The sequence below is a fragment of the Botryllus schlosseri genome, chromosome 6, assembly GCF_051294905.1.
Source record: "Botryllus schlosseri isolate E-star chromosome 6, Bs_hap1, whole genome shotgun sequence".
NCBI lineage: Eukaryota > Metazoa > Chordata > Ascidiacea > Stolidobranchia > Styelidae > Botryllus > Botryllus schlosseri.
The window spans coordinates 7858155-7876975 of record NC_137241.1 but is presented as its reverse complement, the minus strand read 5'-3'; the positions used below and the strand labels follow the sequence as shown (position 1 = coordinate 7876975).

The 18821-nt window shown below is 38.5% G+C and overlaps 1 protein-coding gene across 3 annotated transcripts; it reads right to left on the bottom strand.

The window, feature by feature from the left end:
- Nucleotides 1-544: 544 nt before the first annotated feature.
- Nucleotides 545-14389, bottom strand: LOC145440809 (uncharacterized). Of its 3 annotated transcripts, none has more exons than XM_080318560.1 (3): nt 14079-14389; nt 1116-1266; nt 545-960 (listed from the first exon to the last, which is right to left on the bottom strand). In XM_080318560.1, the coding sequence occupies exons 1-3, from the start codon at nt 14308-14310 to the stop codon at nt 792-794; spliced, it is 552 nt and encodes a 183-aa protein (XP_080174686.1). In that variant the 5' UTR covers nt 14311-14389; the 3' UTR covers nt 545-791. The 3 variants fall into 3 exon arrangements, with proteins under 3 accessions (XP_080174686.1, XP_080174685.1, XP_080174687.1); XM_080318559.1 differs by lacking the exon at nt 14079-14389 and adding an exon at nt 1372-1684; XM_080318561.1 differs by lacking the exons at nt 545-960; nt 1116-1266 and adding an exon at nt 13507-13973.
- Between the last annotated feature and the right edge of the window lie 4432 nt (nt 14390-18821).

Here is an 18821-nt window from a genome sequence, read left to right as displayed (position 1 = left end):
ACCTTTCTAAAAGGTTCACGTTCACAAGATCCTGGACCTTTCAGAGGTTCACACCATCCCTAAAAATTACTTCTTTTGTGATAACTTTGTCCATCGCCCATGTTAGTGAGCACGGCGTTGTACTAACGTAAAGTTAAAAACGTGTTTCCTGTACAGTTCTCCTGCATGGGTGGAAAGTCTTTACGGTAGAGTTGATGTTGCAGTCATGCCTTCGATATCTCGAGCAGCAGCCCTGAGAGGAGGTGAACGATTTTCTCTTTTCCAGTAACTCAAAACATCGCAGTCCATATGCTCTGCTGCGACGTATCTTTCCACTTCTTGCTCAAATATATTTTCTTTAGTTAGATCTGAATCAATCATCCTATTTTTCCTTGATGTAGTTGAAGTTGAGAGCATGAAAGCGAACAAGCCTGTGTTAAGTATCTTTTTTTCTTAGCTGCTTTTCTGTTTGTGGTCGAAAATAGAATGTTGCTCGCAGATTACAAGCTACTCTTCCAGCATGGCTATCATTCTTTACAATAAATACCTCGCTGTCAAATAGGCATTTTCGACAAAATCATTTATCATATTGGAACTTAAATGAGAGAATAGAAACATATAACAAATTAGATTAGAATTAGAATTAGAGCATAGGAACATTACACAAATTAGATTATTTTCGCAGGAATGTAGGCGCATGCGTGCATACTGAATAGATAGGGTCTGTTCGTGACCACCTCTCGCTCTTTGCATCACCGTCAGCGCCCTTTTTCCGTGCTCTCTCCAAACACGACTTCTTGACGTACCTGCCGTCAACCATCCTTGGGAAGCCGTCCCCGCATCTCTACCCCCGGCCCCCGGGATCTGCAGAAATGTTTCTTCAACATTGCGTAACTGCAGCTGCTCTGGCAGCAATTCAGACTGATTTGTCGACGAACACGCCCGTGCTTCGCCCTTGCTGTATTTGCTTCCTCGCCGAATCTGCGACAGAGAAAAGCACATGTAGATCTCATCGTCGAGAGGTTGGAAGAACAATATGTCCGTCGGGACCGATGTGATACGCCTAAACTTTGCAAGAACGAAGTCACGAGTTGGTGTGGTGCGAACAAAAGGAATTGTCCAAATCTTCCACTCACTCGATTATAGAAGACAATGATTTAAATTTTTCAGCGATTCCCTTGGAGAAGGAAGGAATCTGAAACTCGACGGGATAATCTTCCCACTGCTCTTCCTCAAAATCGGCAAATTTTTCAGAATCGCCAACTTCGCGCTTGCTTCTGCGAGAATCTGAAACGAGAATATGATATTTATTTACATGTCAACGAAAAGGTATTGGACGATTGTAATGTTATACAGAGATTCGGCGTGCCGCGAAAATTCATAATATCTCACCGAATCGATGATGCCGGCCTCGCCGATTCCTGGAGTACCGTGCTTTGAAAAACTCTGCTGGCCCCATGGGTGTAGTGTCAGCTCTTCCGCAAATCGAGCACAACAAATTAATGAGTTGCGATCCGCAGACCCCAGATATAAACCTGTCAGGTTCGGAGGAGACGGGCTGGGTGCTTATAGTGAGCATGATGAAGATCATGGTTGACAGGAAAGTGATTGATATGAAGCTCTTCATTCTTCGACTATAGGCGTAAAAATAATTCTGGATTAACAACCTGAAGGCATAGCAACGATCACGATTATTACAACGGCCGAAATATGACGAATATATCTCGTCGAACTATATCTATATTTAGCGATCAATTGTAGATGTTTTCCGTAGTTAGTCAGCTGGTCCGTTTAGCGCCAGAAAACATCAATGAAGAGGCCACGTAACCTTACACGCTTGTCGCGCTAATTAAACGAGCTGCGATCGATATTGAAGATGTATTCTCATTGATAAAGGCCCTGTTACCAAAACTACTATAAACACACTCGTGTGCAATCGAATTACCTCCGTAGTTGGAACTTGCGCAACGATAATAATATATGGGAACAAGCGATTCTGAGAACATACAACATAGCGGCTTTCGTGAGAATTTAAGTAAGCGCAACGTAAAACATATAACAATTCTTCTCAAATCTACCCAATTTAGATTCACTCCGTTCGAGGAAATATTTAGAGCTCGATCCCTTCGCTGCGAGGGCATATCTCTGTACCTCACTCATGGCTTCGAATGATCGGTATTTATACTGGCGACTCCCTCTCTCGTAGCATACCATTGAAAATGGATAAACAGATAAGAGAGAACGACGTATTATTTTTCGTACATATTGCTAGCTAGCTGATGAGCTGATGCCTCGCCAATGTCATCATTGCTGATTTGCATGGTTGTAACCAAGTCACAAGGCTCCCGAGTCACAATTCAGTCTCATTTTTATATTTTTGACTCGAGTCGAGTCGAGTCATTATCAATTCCCACCGAGTCAAGTCCGAGTCCAAGTCAGCGAACAGAGGATCGAGTCCGAGTCATGGTATTATGACTCGAGTCCGAGTCCAAGTCATTGTGTTGACTGCTCAGTTTCCAGTTAAAGTCTTCCTAAACCCACTTTATTAACTCTGTTTGGTGATATTGAATGGTTCGCATTTATAATATATCAATTTTCCTCACTTTTATCAGTTTCTGGTCGCATTTTCAAGCACCAGTACCAACAAACGAAATCCCAATAATGTGTTGGCTTCGAAATTACAATGAAATGTAGGTCTTGGCCGTCTGAATCTCGAGTCAAGGACTTGCTTCGAGTCATGCGCAATGACTCGAGTCCAAGTCGAGTCAATACACAGATTGTCTCGAGTCGAGTCGAGTCATTTCCGTATTTTGAGAAAATGACTCGAGTCGAGTCATCCGAAAATCGTGACTCAAGTCATTACAACCCTGCTGAGTTGCTCACCAATTTGTTACTACGAGATCTTTAGCCGACATAGCGGAACATGTACTTTTGTGTTAGTACGATCAATAGGTTACGCTGCCACATTTCTCTAATTAATTTAAATTTGCAACTCGTTTTCGCGAAGTATTCGTTGAATTATAGGGTATCTTCCTACTGAGTTTCGGTAACATTGTATCCGGTAAACATTTATCGAAACCATGCAATACGAAAGTAACCCCTTTGACGTGAATGCAATATTTCTGAAAATATTCTCGAAATATGTGCAATGTGAGCGCAGGTGGCGCCGTACCCATTTCACCAAACTGTCAATCATTTCGTGCTTTTTCGAAAACGCACTGTTAACATTGACTTACGGTACCGCTGACGGTACCGGTACTCCTGGTGTCTTTTAAGGATGACAGGTGAGATAAGCAATGATCATGACACTCAATACTAGTCATTACTATTTTGGTTACTCATGAAATGATTTTATTTATACAACAAAATGGCTAGCAATGATAATGTTCAGCATGAGTGGTGCATGAGAGGGGGATTCAGTCGCATCCTCAAAATGATTTTGAATTCTTCGCGAATTGATTTTTTGTTCTTCATGATAGTTTTCAAATAATCTTATATACCTTTCCGTCGACATTTGGAAATTACAACTCGTTACAAGAAACCACTATGCAGTATACAAGAAGTATATATTTACAATAACCAGTGTATGGATAAATTTTCGAAAATAACAATCAATGATATGATAAATAGTTTCAACAAAGCCAAGCAACAGGATCACTTGATATCCCATTGTAATCAGATTTTGACTGGGATTAGCAGTGCCTACACCTGCACCCTACATCAAGCCATCTCTTGGCTGGGTGCAGACATGGGGTAATCGCGATTAGTAATCGTAATCGATTACGACGATTACAGCATTTTCAAGTAATCGTAATCGATTACACTCGAAAAAATTCTGAAGTAATCGTAATCGTAATCGACTACTTCCCATATCTAATCGATTTCTTCGTGAAAGAACGATTACTTTTTATTAGTACAAGGAGTATGACATAAACTGAACATTCATGAACAAGGATACCAGTTTCGTGATAGCACAAACGTATGATTTTCAAACGCCACTGCTCATTATTACGTCATAAGTAGCATATTAGCTTTGCCCGTCATTGCGTAAGAAGTATCCACAGTATAGCTATTCGATGTACGACTGTACGTTGGGGCTCTTCAAAAATAACTTTTTTGCTCAATTCGTACTGGCTACTTGATAAAATTGTTAGGTTACCTAATTTAAGCCTACACACAAAATTTGGTTCAATTCCAGCCAGTAACCGCTTTGCTACAGGAGAAGAAAGTTTCTATTTATTATATAAAAATGAATAATAAAAAAATTGAAAATTTTCTGTTCACCCCATGAAAGTGTTGGCCTGTCTATAGAAACGATGCTCACCAAATTTGGTTGAATTCCAACCAGTGGAAGCGGAGTTATTGCCGTCGAAAAATTTGGATTTGAATAAAATAGTATTTACGGTGACCGATTCTTTGTTTATTTATTATAGTTGTGCTATTCCATTTGTGTGCCTTGGAGCCGACTTTTATCAAATTACACCAACCAAAACTCTGTCAAAAAAAGGAGTTCGTGTACCACCTAGAAATAGTACATTGAACGCTCTCTCATTCACGAAATTTCATGCTGGTGACGTCATATTTTGTGATACGATTGTTGATGTACAATGTTCTTTCCAATTCTCTACTAGTTGCTGACGATTGCCCCTGACGAGTGTCAGCCGAAAATATTCGGGTTCATTTCAATATGAATATACTTTTCAATCAAGTCGAGTAGTAAAAAACGAGTTTTTCGAGTACTGAAATTATACGCTCGCTGTCACTGATAGTTAATTTATCAACGAGCATTATAGTTTCAATACTATTTTCCACTGTGGAAGCCTTGGAACCTTGATTGGCCGTATCGTAGCATACGAAACAAATAGAACAAATCTACGAACGGTACATTTCCGAAGTCATGATCATCCCGCACAACCTTGTCACAAAGTGCAATGAAATCGGTATGGTCGAAAAAATATCATAGTATCATGTGATGAGTAACAGGCATTATGTTCTTTGTGGTGGCATAAAAGGTACATATTTGAACTTTGACATTTTACATTCTGTCATGATGTCATAATGAGTGATACTCGACTCGAAGCATAATACGTCATTCAGAATCGAGTCACTCAGGTACTCGAATTCGCGAAGCTCTACTCAAAATACATGTTTTTCTATAGTATTTACATATTTATGACATAGTTATACATCTTTCGAATTTTTTTTTTTTTTAAATACCGAGAATTTTGGATTTCTCAGTAAAGCAACAGTTTCAAAGACACATTTTATCTGTGATTCTGAGCTGTAAATCCAATATAGTAGTGGGCTCATACAGCCAACTGTCCTAGAAAGTTCCGTAATTTACTGGTGATCTAAAGTGATCACTCTGTATATTTTGAACTGAGAATAAAATTCATGGCAACTAATATACTTATGACTGTCTATAATTACTGCCATAATTCGAGCATGCATATATTCGCTATGCAAACAAGTATTTCCTATCAATGAGGGTGTGACTATATCCCAAAGTGACAATTAATTTAATATTGTAATTGCTTCTGACAATTTCATTATTTTTATTGGCGGTAATTACACTGGTCAACATATATTTTTGGGCAGACAAAGTAAGAGTGGTGTTCGGGGATCTGAAGGGCACTGATTCTGAATATGACCTTAGTTTTTTTTTCAAATTGGCTCTTGTTTTGGAGATTTCTCATTTTCGCTGTAATACAGCAACATCACTATATTTAGGGCTATTAGATTTATCATAGTTGGATATGTTCACGGATATACACTCCAGTCATGTAATTAAGTATTTACCTAGATACTCAAATAACGTGGCATTAATTAAATCAGTTTCACGACAACCACCTAAAGTAAATTAGAAATAATCAGATGGAATATAATATTATAAATTTATTTTAATGCACAATTGCTTTTTGTCCGATTTTCGCCCGGAAGCAATTTAGTGCAGTTTCTCGAAAGATTCCAGCAATGGTTTGCCATAATATGTTCATCTCATCTGCCCTGATATCTTTCTTTTGTTGTTTTGATGTCTTGGTGGAGCCTCTCCCCTTGCTAATCAACAAGATGATCAGAAAATATATCAAGATGACTGAACAGGAAGTGAACTTTTATGCTCATGTTTGTTCCCAGTTTTCCATATGCCGATACGGATTTTCGGACCAACTGTTTGTAGTTGGGTGGAAAGTTACGCTTATTTTTCACCAAAGTTGCTGTAAAAAGTTGCATATATTTTCACAAACGTTGCACTAAAAGTTGCATTTATGGACACGTTCCTTGAAATAATTAGGGCATATGAGATAGTCGAATCGATCCGTATCCAAGGCAGTGTAGCAAAACACATTGTTGGCAACTTCAACTAAATCAATAGTCTGAAAAAATGGACCCAGTGAAAATATAATTTACGGCGGTCTAGCCTGAATGTACGTCAAGTCGGAAATGACCTCGAATTAAAACAACAGTGAAATAATCTAGCGATCTATTTAAATATAGTGCCAAATATTTCCAGTAAAAAGTTAGTTGCATGAAAAATACAAAAAAGTTGCATGAAAAATCGAAAAAGTTTTATAAACAAAGTTGCATGAAAAAATGGAGAAAGTTGCAATAAGTTGCAATATAAGATTCCTCCAAACAGCTTAAAACACCAAACTACATTACCTCTGAGCATACAGGAAGCGGCCGGAAGATGTAAAAAATGTTGCAAAGGCCGCAAAACTTGCCCTAGAGATCACCAAAAAGTTTTATTTATTGCATCTTATGAAAAATTCCATGCAGTGGACTCCTTCCTAACATGAAATTGGAATCTTTGATCCGTATTCAAATCTGAAATCTATCAAAATTCAAGCTTCTCGTTTGATAGGTATACTAGGTAAGGTATACCCACTCTGTTGACTCAGCGAAAAATTATCCAGTTACAAATCAAAAGAAATGAGACGCACATGAGTATTGCAGTTGATATTTACAAGGAAAATTCTTATAGCTATATACTCCTCTTTAATCTTGGTAGAATGACCAATTGATACGGAAGAACATGTATTTCCGTTTTGCAAAAGTACAATTCTTCGGCTTGACAAACTATGCTTTTTTGACAAACAAATATTTCGCATCAGGTCATGTTTATATTGATAGAATGACTTAGAACGACATGAGGGTTCTTCATAATAATAACAAAAACAAACAACTGGTAGACAGGAAAGATACCAGCTTTTTGTTTTTGTTATTATTGCGTATTAGAGACAAAATATTTCCTACATTTCGAATTTGATTCTCCCTATTACTGACGTTCGTTACTGATGAGAGTCAGTCGAAAAGCTTTTAGCGAATAAATTATAATAAGAAGTTACTGTTTCGCGTTATTCTGAAGTTCTGTACCCCAAATGACTTGTTCAATTAACAAATTATGCGTAGTATAAATTTTGAAAAAAAACGACAATTTTCTTCCAGTGAAATATTCAAGAGTAAATACAGTAATTTTGGGCTTTTTTAGAGGGTTTAAAGTATCTTCTGTACGATAATCAATTTGGAAAAATTAACTACCATTTCACTTTGCCTATATGTGAATGGTGATTTGAGTGATCGGAACGTGTTTAATATTGATAATTCCGTTGACTGGGATCAGTCAAATGTGGGAGTGTTTTCGATTGAGAGAGAGAGAGAGAGAATTTTTTATTCATCATCGCAAAATAACAAAACAGGCAACAAAATAGCATAAACTGGACACATACAAAAAAATGGTTACAGTGTCAATTTCAAAGTAAATGAGATTTATACGATTTACAGTTCATAGGATTGGCCAATATGTTTTACGATTGCAAGATGAAGCTGCAGCGAAGTGATCTGTTGATCATCGAGTCTGCTGCAGCTGATCGAAGTAGATTGGCTATAAATTGCATACATCGTACTGCAACAGTGAATCGTAAGATTGACAGAATAAATGTAAGAGCACATGTTAGGAAAAACGGAGGAAATGAATATAAAGTGTACTGGTCTGAAGCAAATATGTTGAGATATGTTGACCGGTACTAGTTCACACTGAAAATACATTTTAGCTTTTGTATGACTCAATAAGGAAGGCACGATACATGGTTTTAAATACATATAAAGTATTGCTCCTAATATGCGAAGGAATGGAGTTCCATATTAGAGGACCTTGATAGGCAATGGTTTTGTGATGGGCCTTAGGTAAATACAGATTCATAACAGAACCTCTTGTTAAATGAGAATGGTGTTCACTGATAGGTGTAAAGTAGTTCGAGAAAATGTCAGGTAGGGTGTTATTGTAGAACTTATGCATCAGAATGCCGACTTCAAATCTGTAAATATCATCAATTTTCAGGATTTTTAAATTATAATATAAAGGGTTAACGTGATCTCTACGATTGGCAAGGCATATTAGTTTAATGGCTTTATTTTGCAGGCTCCTAACTCGATCCAAATGTTTCTCCCATGTGGATCCCCAGAGAATGATACCATAACTTAGATGAGAGTGAAATAGGGTATGATAAATCATTATTCGTGTGGATTGAGGTAAAATAAAACGTGACTTTCGAATGATACCTATGGTTTTAGATAGCTTATTGCAAATAGAGGTTATATGTTCACCCCATGTCAGATTGTTATCAATAACTATACCTAAATAATGTATGCTTTTCTGTAGAATCAGGCTTTCCCTATTCAGCCTTATATCAAAATTACTATTCGAATTCCTTCCAAAGAGCATACAGTGAGTTTTTGAGGTATTTATGGTTAATCTATTATTATTCATCCAATCCAATATTTTTTTGCAGGTTTGAGTTGCAAGAGGACTCTAAGTCAGTTATATTGTTCGACGACAGCATCAGAGATGTGTCATCTGCAAATAATTGGATAGTAAAGTCAGAGGCATTATTTAAGTCATTTATGTAGATCAAAAACAAGAAGGGACCTAAAACGGATCCTTGTGGTACACCCATTTCAACTATTGATTTATCAGATGAAAATTCGTTACTTTTGACAAATTGGCTTCTATTGTTCAAGTAAGACTCCAATAGTTTATACATCACTCCTCTAAATCCATAGTGATGTAATTTGCCTAGTAGTATAGTTCTATCGACAGTGTCAAATGCCTTTTGCAGATCTAGATAAACACAAATGGTTGATAGCTTCTCAAACAAGCTCTGATAGATGTTATCAACACTGTCAATTACTGCATGCAAGGTTGAGTGATTTTCTCTAAACCCAAACTGTTTTTTAGATAATATATTAAATTCATCTGTGAAGTTGGTTAATCTAATTAGGCATTTCATTTGTCAATCTTAATTTTAGTGATTATTTGTAATCAAGCCTTTTCAGATAGGCTGTTCCTACCACTATATAAAAGCGTCTGCGAACCACCATTTGTTGGTTATATACGTTGACGCAAAATTAATTGTAAATATTATTTTGGTTCCTTGCTTACGTTCGTTCCTGACTTACGTTCCGTACTTTCATCCTACGTTATTACGTTCATTCGGTCATGTTGCTGTTGCTGTACTACGTGCTTGCTATCTTCATCAAGTTGCATGTTGCTGCTGCTACACTTTGTCAGCTATATCTTCATTCGAATCCAGGTTGACCGTGTTATTGCGTCATTAAAGTCATGGAATACCTGTATGAATTAGCATCCGTAGATAACCCATTAGACAGACTTCTGCGCCAATAATCGGCAGCGCAGGATTCACTGTCAGGCAGAAACTCGAGCCAACTCATAATGTACTCGATTAACCAATAATATCGGAAAATGCACATGGACTCACGAAACCATTGAAACATGCACACCAAGTTATCGGAATCTCACTGTCCCGGCATGTGTTTTGTACACGTGTATTCCGCGGGCCGCTGCGATAATGTTTGCGTTTCTGGTAGGAACAGAAGAATTAGACGGTACTTATCGAACAACCGGTATGTGAACAGGTAAGACAAAATAGCTTTCGAAAATCGCTGGAGTCGAACACATTCCAGTGACTAATTCTGTATTCACGCAGCACTTCGCGTCAACACGGTATGTGTACATGAGGTGAAACAAAACAGCTTTCGAAAATCGCTGGAATCGAAAACAATTCTGTATTTACTCAACGCTTCTCGTCAACAAAAACAGTTATACACGGCCGTGATAGACCTTCTTGCAGTCGCTTGTTATCGCATCGACTCGTGTTTATCTCGGGGGCCGGGGTGAGAGTGAAGCGTTTAGTTTCTTATCGTGCCCGCACTGGAATACTTCGCTGCTTCTGGATCGCTCTAAATTGGGTTCGCAGCGTCTTCGTCATAATTTTCGCATTCAAGTAGCTCAAGGAATTTTCTGGCTCGTGGGAACGAAGGCTTTTGCTCTGGCTGCACGCCACATAGAATGTCCATGATTCAGTTGGCGAGCATGTCGGAGCTTATTTGCGCTGATGTCGTAGCATGCTGCAACAGCGTCGGGCATAATTGCGCAGTATTCCGACAGAGTCACTGCATTCCCGTTTCTGTTATCGACATTACACTGTAGCCTGCGTGTGCAGATATCTGTAATTTACAGAAGGGCGTTGCCATGCACTTCGACAGTACAATATCCTCATCCCACGCAGAAAAGATTTGAGTCAACCGACGTAGAGTAATGTCGAGAATTCCTGAGATTAGGAGCCGACGAAAAGTTGTTGTGCAAATTGCAGGGAAACCCGGAGTTTCCTGTATTCGAAATAACGCGATAATGCAGTATGTACGATCACATCTTCCTCCCTTGTTATATTGTCATATCGAATGTAATACAAATATTGCATATTCAATAAACGCCATAATGAGAATTGTAGCGCAGAGCGCTGGCGTGACAATCGCTTCTGCAAGCGTAAACCCGCTTTCGGTATATTGACAGTCGTATGGTGACAGATATGCGTGGCTAAGTTAAATACAACTCGGGATTTGCAGGCCTGGCCTGGGACTCCTCGCAGAAAACATACTCTCAACCGGATATGACGTCCTCACCACTTCATCTGCGTGAGCGGTGTCTTACAAAAACCTAAAACTGGCTCGTGCTATAAGTCGGCAGGTACGGGATAAAAATGAAAAATATCGGCGTGGTGTAGATGACCGTAGTAGTCGACAAACAATATATGAATACCAAAAACAACCTGAATACGAATCGGAAGCTCACACAAAACTAACTAAAATGCGACGATATTCCGTTCGCGCAGTTTCATAATCTGCAATCAGATTTGCCGAATTTCGAATGAAAATTTACTCGGTCAAGTCGAAATACACTAGATCTAGTGTAACACTAGGAGTGGCACCACTGACCAAACAACGACAACGCAGGCTATGTAAGCATAGCTATCACATACCGCAATTAGGGCTTATAGGCAGGGTTGCCATACCGTCCTTATTTCTAAGATTTGTCCTTATTTTGAGGGGCCACGTCTTAGAAAACTCAACTGTCCTTATTTCTAAGAAATGTCCTTATTTTCGACTTGCGTCCTTATTTTGTCTTATTTTCAACCACTACAGAACTTCGATCGTTTTCTTCTGGTATCTGTGTTGCATAATATTCTCAAATTATGCTTTTGCGTTGGGATATTATGACATCAGAAATGAAAGGAACTCTCGTGACGTACACACCACACGATTTGTCTTCCAAGTGGTGAAATAGTTAGGGCAGTGAGTGGTAGTATAGCAGCTCGTATCTACCAAGCTACCGCAGCGGACGTCATTTATGCAGTAAACAGCAGTACCAGGTTGCTGCTGTGTTTGGTCTACAGCAGAAAAAGCTCAAGCTGTGGGGAAGGCATCATTTATTGCGTAGTGAAAAAAGGCGCAGTGTAGTCGACAAATTGGGTAAAAAGTAGTAAAGCTATAATTCATAGATAAATTTATCGAAATTTTATTGCACTTGCGCATATAGCTTTAGCTACTAATAAAGCTAAATCTGATTAGTTAGAAGGAGCAGGCGTAAAAACGTTTTTCGAGACGATTATGACAGCGAATTCAAAGGTATCTAATAGGGATGGTGTGAACGTGAGGTTCACGTTCGCGTTCTGTGTGTGAACCTCGAAAATTTAGAGGTTCGCGTTCACAAACGAACATGGGTAGGTTCTGCACTGTGAATCTTTTTCATATATTACAACTTTCACTTCATTATGACTACTTTGGTTGAAATTTATTGCATTTCAACTGCGGACAACTTTATGCATGGCGCTGGCAGCATAACAAAATCAACACTAAACGAGTTTGCACCTTGACAATCCCAAAAATTGCTTTGTTACAAATGTTTGCTCGAAATATTCAGCTTTCCTTTTGTGAATATTTATTCTGCTGTGAGCTTGACCCGCAATCACACAACATCAATAGCGAAATACACTACATGTAGGACGGAGGTAGTGAGCGAATGATACTTACTCAACCAATCAATGATATTGATATCGTTGTCTGATGTAAAAAAAAAACTAGCAGGCGTACGGAGCAATCTTGACTTCATATGTTTATTGTATCATAAAAACCAAGTCCGTGCGATTGGGGTGTTGGCTACTGCTGTATAACTTGCTAATATGGGGTGATATCGGTAGCAAGTACAGAAATCCGTTTCACACTCTGCTCAATATCAACGTAGCAATTCTCAGACGCCGACTACATTGCCCGTTATGGGTTGGACCGTTATGGCGTAAGCTTATATTCCCTTGCAAGTACTCGTCGAAATTGTTGGTAAAGCGATGGATGAGTGTGATTTTATGGGAATATTATATCATTTGATTGGCCCAGTTCATCTACATTTGGCGACGTTTAAAATGTCAATATGTACTTCAGCATTGTGGGATTATGTGGCCCGAGTCTTTGCTAGGTCACTGCACTGAAATGTATGGCTGGAAATAGTAAAATGACGTCGCGTGACGTCATGAGGTTCACGTTCGCGTTCACACAGAACCTTTCTAAAAGGTTCACGTTCACACGAACCTGGACCTTTCAGAGGTTCACACCATCCCTAAAATTTACTTCTTTTGTGATAACTTTGTCCATCGCCCATGTTAGTGAGCACGGCGTTGTACCAACGTAAAGTTAAAAACGTGCTGTTTCCTCAAATGTGCGGCCTATTTTGTCTTGATATTGTATTTTGAGGCCCGAGACCCGTTTTGAGTATAGGCAACCCCTAAACTGTACAGTTTTCCTGCATGGGTGGAAAGTCTTTACGGTAGAGTTGATGTTGCAGTCATGCCTTCGATATCTCGAGCAGCAACCCTGAGAGGAGGTGAACAATTTTCTCTTTTCCAGTAACTCAAAACATCGCAGTCCATATGCTCTGCTGCGACGTATGTTTCCAGTTCTTCCTCAAATATATTTTCTTTAGTTAGATCTGAATCAATCATCCTATTTTTCCTTGATGTAGTTGAGAGCATGAAAGCGAACAAGCCTGTGTTAAGTATCTCTTTTTCTTAGCTGCTTTTCTGTTTGTGATCGAAAATAAAATGTTGCTCGCAGACTACAAGCTACTGTTCCAGCATGGCTATTATTCTTCACAATAAATACCTCGCTGTCAAATAGGCATTTTTGAGAAAATCATGTATCATATTAGAACTAAAATGAGAGAATAGAAACATATAACAAATTAGATTAGAATTGGAATTAGAGCATAGCAATATATCACAAATTAGATTATTTTAGCAGGAATGTAGGCGCATGCGTGTATATTGAATAGATTGGGTCTGTTCGTGACCACCTCTCGCTCTTTGCATCACCGTCCATGACCTCTTTTCATGCTCTCTCCGAAAACGATTTCTTGACGTAGGCTACTTGTCGTCAACCGTCTTTGGGAAGCGGTCCCCACATCTCTCCTCCCTGCCCCTGGGATCTGCAGTAATTTCTCTTCAACATTGCGTAACTGCAGCTTCTCCGGCAGCAATCCATACTGATTTGGCGACGAACACGTCCGCGCTTCGCCTTTGCTGTATTGGCTTCCTCGAAATCGGTAAATTCTGCAGAATCGCTAACTTCGCGCTTACCTCTGCGAGAATCTGAATCGAGAATAATATATTTATTTACAAGTTGACAAAAAGGTATTGGACGATAGTAATGTTATACAGACATACGGCGTGCCGCGAAAAATCATAATATCTCACCAAATCGATGATGCCGGCCGTACCGATTCCTGTAGTACCGTGCTCTGAAATACTCTGCTGGCCCAATGGGTGTAGTGTCAGCTCTTCCGCAAATCGAGTGCAACACGCTGAGGAGTTGCGATCCACAGAGCCCAATAAACATGTCTGGTTGGGGGGAGACGGGCTGGGTGCTTATGGTGAGCATGATGAAGATCATTGTTGAGAGGAAAGTGATTGGTATGAAGCTCTTCATTCTTCGACTATAGGCGTAAAAATAATTCTGGATTAACAACCTGCAAGCATAATAACGATCACGATTATTGCAACGAATGAAAAATGACGAATATATCTCGTCGAGCTGTTGTATCCATATTTTGCGATCAATCGTAGATGTTTTCGCTAGTCAGTCAGCTGATCCGTTTAGCGCCAGAGAACATCAATGAAGAGGCCACCTAACCTTACACGCTTGTCGCGCTAATTAAACGAACTGCAATCGATATTGAAAATGTATTCTCATTTTTAAAGGCCCTGTTTCCAAAACTGCTATGAACATATTCCTGTGCAATCGAATTACGTCCGTAGTTGGAACTTGCGAAACGAGAACAATATACGGCAACAAGCGATTCTGAGAATATACAACATAGCGGCTTTCGTGAAAATGTGAGTAAGAGCAACGGAATACATATACATATTCTTCTCGAATATATCCGATTTAGATGCACTCCGTACGAGGGATATTTAGAGCTCGATCCCTTCGCTGCGAGAGCATATCTCCATGTACCTCATGGCTTCGGATGGTCGGTATTTATACTGGCGACTCCCTCTCTCGTAGCATACCATTGAATATGGAAAAACAGAGAAGAGAGAACGACGCAGTATTTTTCGTACAGATTGCAACTAGCTGATGAGCCGATGCCTCGCCAATGTCATCATTGCTGCGTTGCTCACCAATTTGTTACTATACGAGATCGGTAGCCGACATAGCGGAACATGTACTTTCGTGTTAGTACGATCAATAGGTTACGCCGCCGGATTTCTCTAATTAATGTAAATTTGCAACTCGTTTTCGCGAAGTATTCGTTGAATTAGGGTCTCTTCATACTGAGTTTCGGTAACATTGTATCCGGTAGACATTTATCGAAACCATACAATACGAACGTAACCCCTCTGACGTGAACGTAATGTTTTCCGAAAATATTTTCGAAATATGTGCAATGTGAGCGCAGGTGGCGCCGTACCCATTTTACCAAACTGTCAATCATTTCGTGCTTTTTCGAAAACGCACTGTTGACATTGACTTAGGGTACCGCTGACGGTACCGGTACTCCTGGTGACTTTTAAGGATGACAGGTGAGATAAGCTATGATAAATGATCATGACACTTAATGCTATTGGTCATTACTATTTTGGTTACTCATGAAATTATTTTATTTATACAACAAAATGGCTAGCAATGATAATGCTCAGCATGAGTGGTGCACGAGAGGGGGATTCAGTCGCATCCTCAAAATGATTTTGAATTCTTCGCGAATTGATTTTTGATCTTCATGATAGTTTTCAAATAATATTATATACCTTTCCGTCGACATTTTAAAATTACAACTCGTTACAAGAAACCACTATGCAGTATACAAGAAGTATATATTTACAATAACCAGTGTATGGATAAATTTTCGAAAATAACAATCAATGATATGATAAATAGTTTCAACAAAGCCAAGCAACAGGATCACTTGATATCCCATTGTAATCAGATTTTGACTGGGATTAGCAGTGCCTACACCTGCACCCTACATCAAGCCTCTCTTGGTTGGGTGCAGACATGGGGTAATCGCGATTGGTAATCGTAATCGATTACGACGATTACAGCATTTTCAAGTGATCGTAATCGATTACATTCGAAAAAATTCCGAAGTAATCGTAATCGTAATCGACTACTTCCCACATCTAATCGATTTCTTTGTGAAAGAACGATTACTTTTTATTTGTACAAGAAGTATGACATAAACTGAACATTCATGAACAATGAACATTGAACAAGGATACCAGTTTCGTGATAGCACAAACGTATGATTTCCAAACGCCACTGCTCATTATTACGTCAGAAGTAGCGTATTAGCTTTGCTCGTCATTGCGTAAGAAGTATCCACAGTAAATAGCTATTCGATGTACGACTGTACGTTAGGGCTCTTCAAAAATAACTTTTTTTCTCAAATCGTACTGGCTACTTGATAAAATTGTTAGGTTACCTAATTTAAGCCTACACACAAAATTTGGTTCAATTCCAGCCAGTAACCGCTTTGCTACAGGAGAAGAAAGTTTCTATTTATTATATAAAAATAAATAATAAAAAATTTGAAAATTTTCTGTTCACCCCATGAAAGTGTTGGGCTGTTTATAGAAACGATGCTCACCAAATTTGGTTGAATTCCAACCAGTGGAAGCGGAGTTATTGCCGTCGAAAAATTTGGATTTGAATAAAATAGTATCTACGGTGACCGATTCTTTGTTTATTTATCATAGTTGTGCTATTCCATTTGTGTGCCTTGGAGCCGACTTTTATCAAATTACACCAACCAAAACTCTGTCAAAAAAAAGGAGTTCGTGTACCACTTAAAATAGTACATTGAACGCTCTCTCATTCACGAAATTTCATGTTGGTGAAGTCATATTCTGTGATACGATTGTTGATGTACAATGTTCTTTCCAATTCGGGTTCATTTCAATATGAATATACTTTTCAATCAAGTCGAGTAGTAAAAAACGAGTTTTTCGAGTACCAAAATTATACGCTCGCTGTCACTGAAAGTTAATTTATCAATGAGAATTATAGTTCCGATACTAATTTACGCTGTGGAAGCCTTGGAACCTTGATTGGCGGAATCGTAGCATACGAAACAAATAGTACAAAGCTACGAACGGTACATTTCCGAAGTCATGATCATCCCGCACAACCTTGTCACAAAGTGCAATGAAATCGGTATGGTCGAAATAATATCATAGTATCATATGATGGATAACAGGCATTATGTTCTTTGTGGTGGCATAAAAGGTACATATTTGAACATTGACATTTTACATTTTGTCATGACGTCATAATGAGTGATACTCGACTCGAAGCATAATACGTCATTCAGAATCGAGTCACTCAGGTACTCGAATTTGCGAAGCTCTACTCAAAATACATGTTTTTCTATAGTATTTACATATTTATGACATAGTTATACATCTTTCGAAAAAAATATTTTTTTTTCAAAAAATACTGAGAATTTTGGATTTCTCAGTAAAGCAACAGTTTCAAAGACACATTTTGCCTGTGATTCTGAGCTGTAAACCCAATTTAGTAATGGGCTCATACAGCCGACTGTCCTAGAAAGTTTCGGAATCTACTGGTGATCTAAACTTCTAAAGTGATCACTCTGTGTATTTTGAACTGAGAATAAAATTCATGGCAACTAATATACTTATGACTGTCTATAATTACTGCCATAATTCGAGCATTCATATATTCGCTATGCAAACAAGTATTTGCTATCAATGAGGGTGTGACTATATCCCAAAGTGACAATTAATTTAATAATGTAATTGCTTCTGACAATTTCAATATTTTTATTGGCGTTAATTACACTGGTCAACATATATTTTTGGGCAGACAAAGTAAGAGTGGTGTTCGGGGATCTGAAGGGCACTGATTCTGAATATGACCTTAGTTTTTTTTCAAATTGGCTCTTGTTTTGGAGATTTCTCATTTTCGCTGTAATACAGCAACAGCACTATATTTAGGGCTATTAGATTTATCATAGTTGGATATGTTCACGGATATCATGTACATAAATACACTCCAGTCATGTAATTAAGTATTTACCTAGATACTCAAATAACGTCGCATTAATTAAATCAGTTTTACGTCAACCACCTATTGTAAATTAGAAATAATCGGATGGAATATAATAGTATTAATTTATTTTAAAGCACAATTGTTTTTTGTCCGATTTTCGCCCGGAACCAATTTAGTGCAGTTTCTCTAAATATTCCAGCAATGGTTTGCCATAATATGTTCATCTCATCTGCCTTGATATCTTTCTTTTGTTGTTTTGATGTCTTGGTGGAGCCTCTCCCCTTGCTAACAACAAGATGATCAGGAATATATCAAGATGACTGAATAGGAAGTGAACTTTTATGCTCATGTTTGTTCCTAGTTTTCCATGTGCAGATACGGATTTCCGGACCAACTGTCTGTATTTGGGTGCTTTGTGATCATTAGGGCAAATGTTTGTTGCAGTCAAATCCGTGGAAAGTTACGCTTATTTTTCACTAAAGTTGCTGTAAAAAGTTGCATATATTTTCACAAACGTTGCACTAAAAGTTGCATTTATGGACACGTTCCTTGAAATAATTAGGGCATATGAGATAGTCGAATCGATCCGTATCCAAGGCAGTGTAGCAAAACACATTGTTGGCAACTTCAACTAAATCAATAGTCTGAAAAAATGGACCCAGTGAAAATATAATTTACGGCGGTCTAGCCTGAATGTACGTCAAGTCGGAAATGACCTCGAATTAAAACAACAGTGAAATAATCTAGCGATCTATTTACATATAGTGCCAAATATTTCCCGTAAAAAGTTAGTTGCATTAGAAATAGAAAAAAGTTGCATGAAAAATCGAAAAAGTTTAAAAAGCAAAGTTGCATGAAAAATGGAGAAAGTCGCAAAGAGTTGCAATATAAGATTCCCCCAAACAGCTTAAAACACCAAACTGAAT

Bases quoted from the DNA above. Each gene is read 5' to 3' on its own strand.
- LOC145440809 (XM_080318559.1), bottom strand. From the start codon at position 1,606: ATGAAGAGCTTCATATCAATCACTTTCCTGTCAACCATGATCTTCATC. The intron at 1,267-1,371 runs GTGAGATATTAT...TTCTCGTTTCAG, and splicing joins AGGCCGGCATCATCGATTCG to ATTCTCGCAGAAGCAAGCGC. The intron at 961-1,115 runs GTGAGTGGAAGA...TCTCTGTCGCAG, and splicing joins TCATTGTCTTCTATAATCGA to ATTCGGCGAGGAAGCAAATA.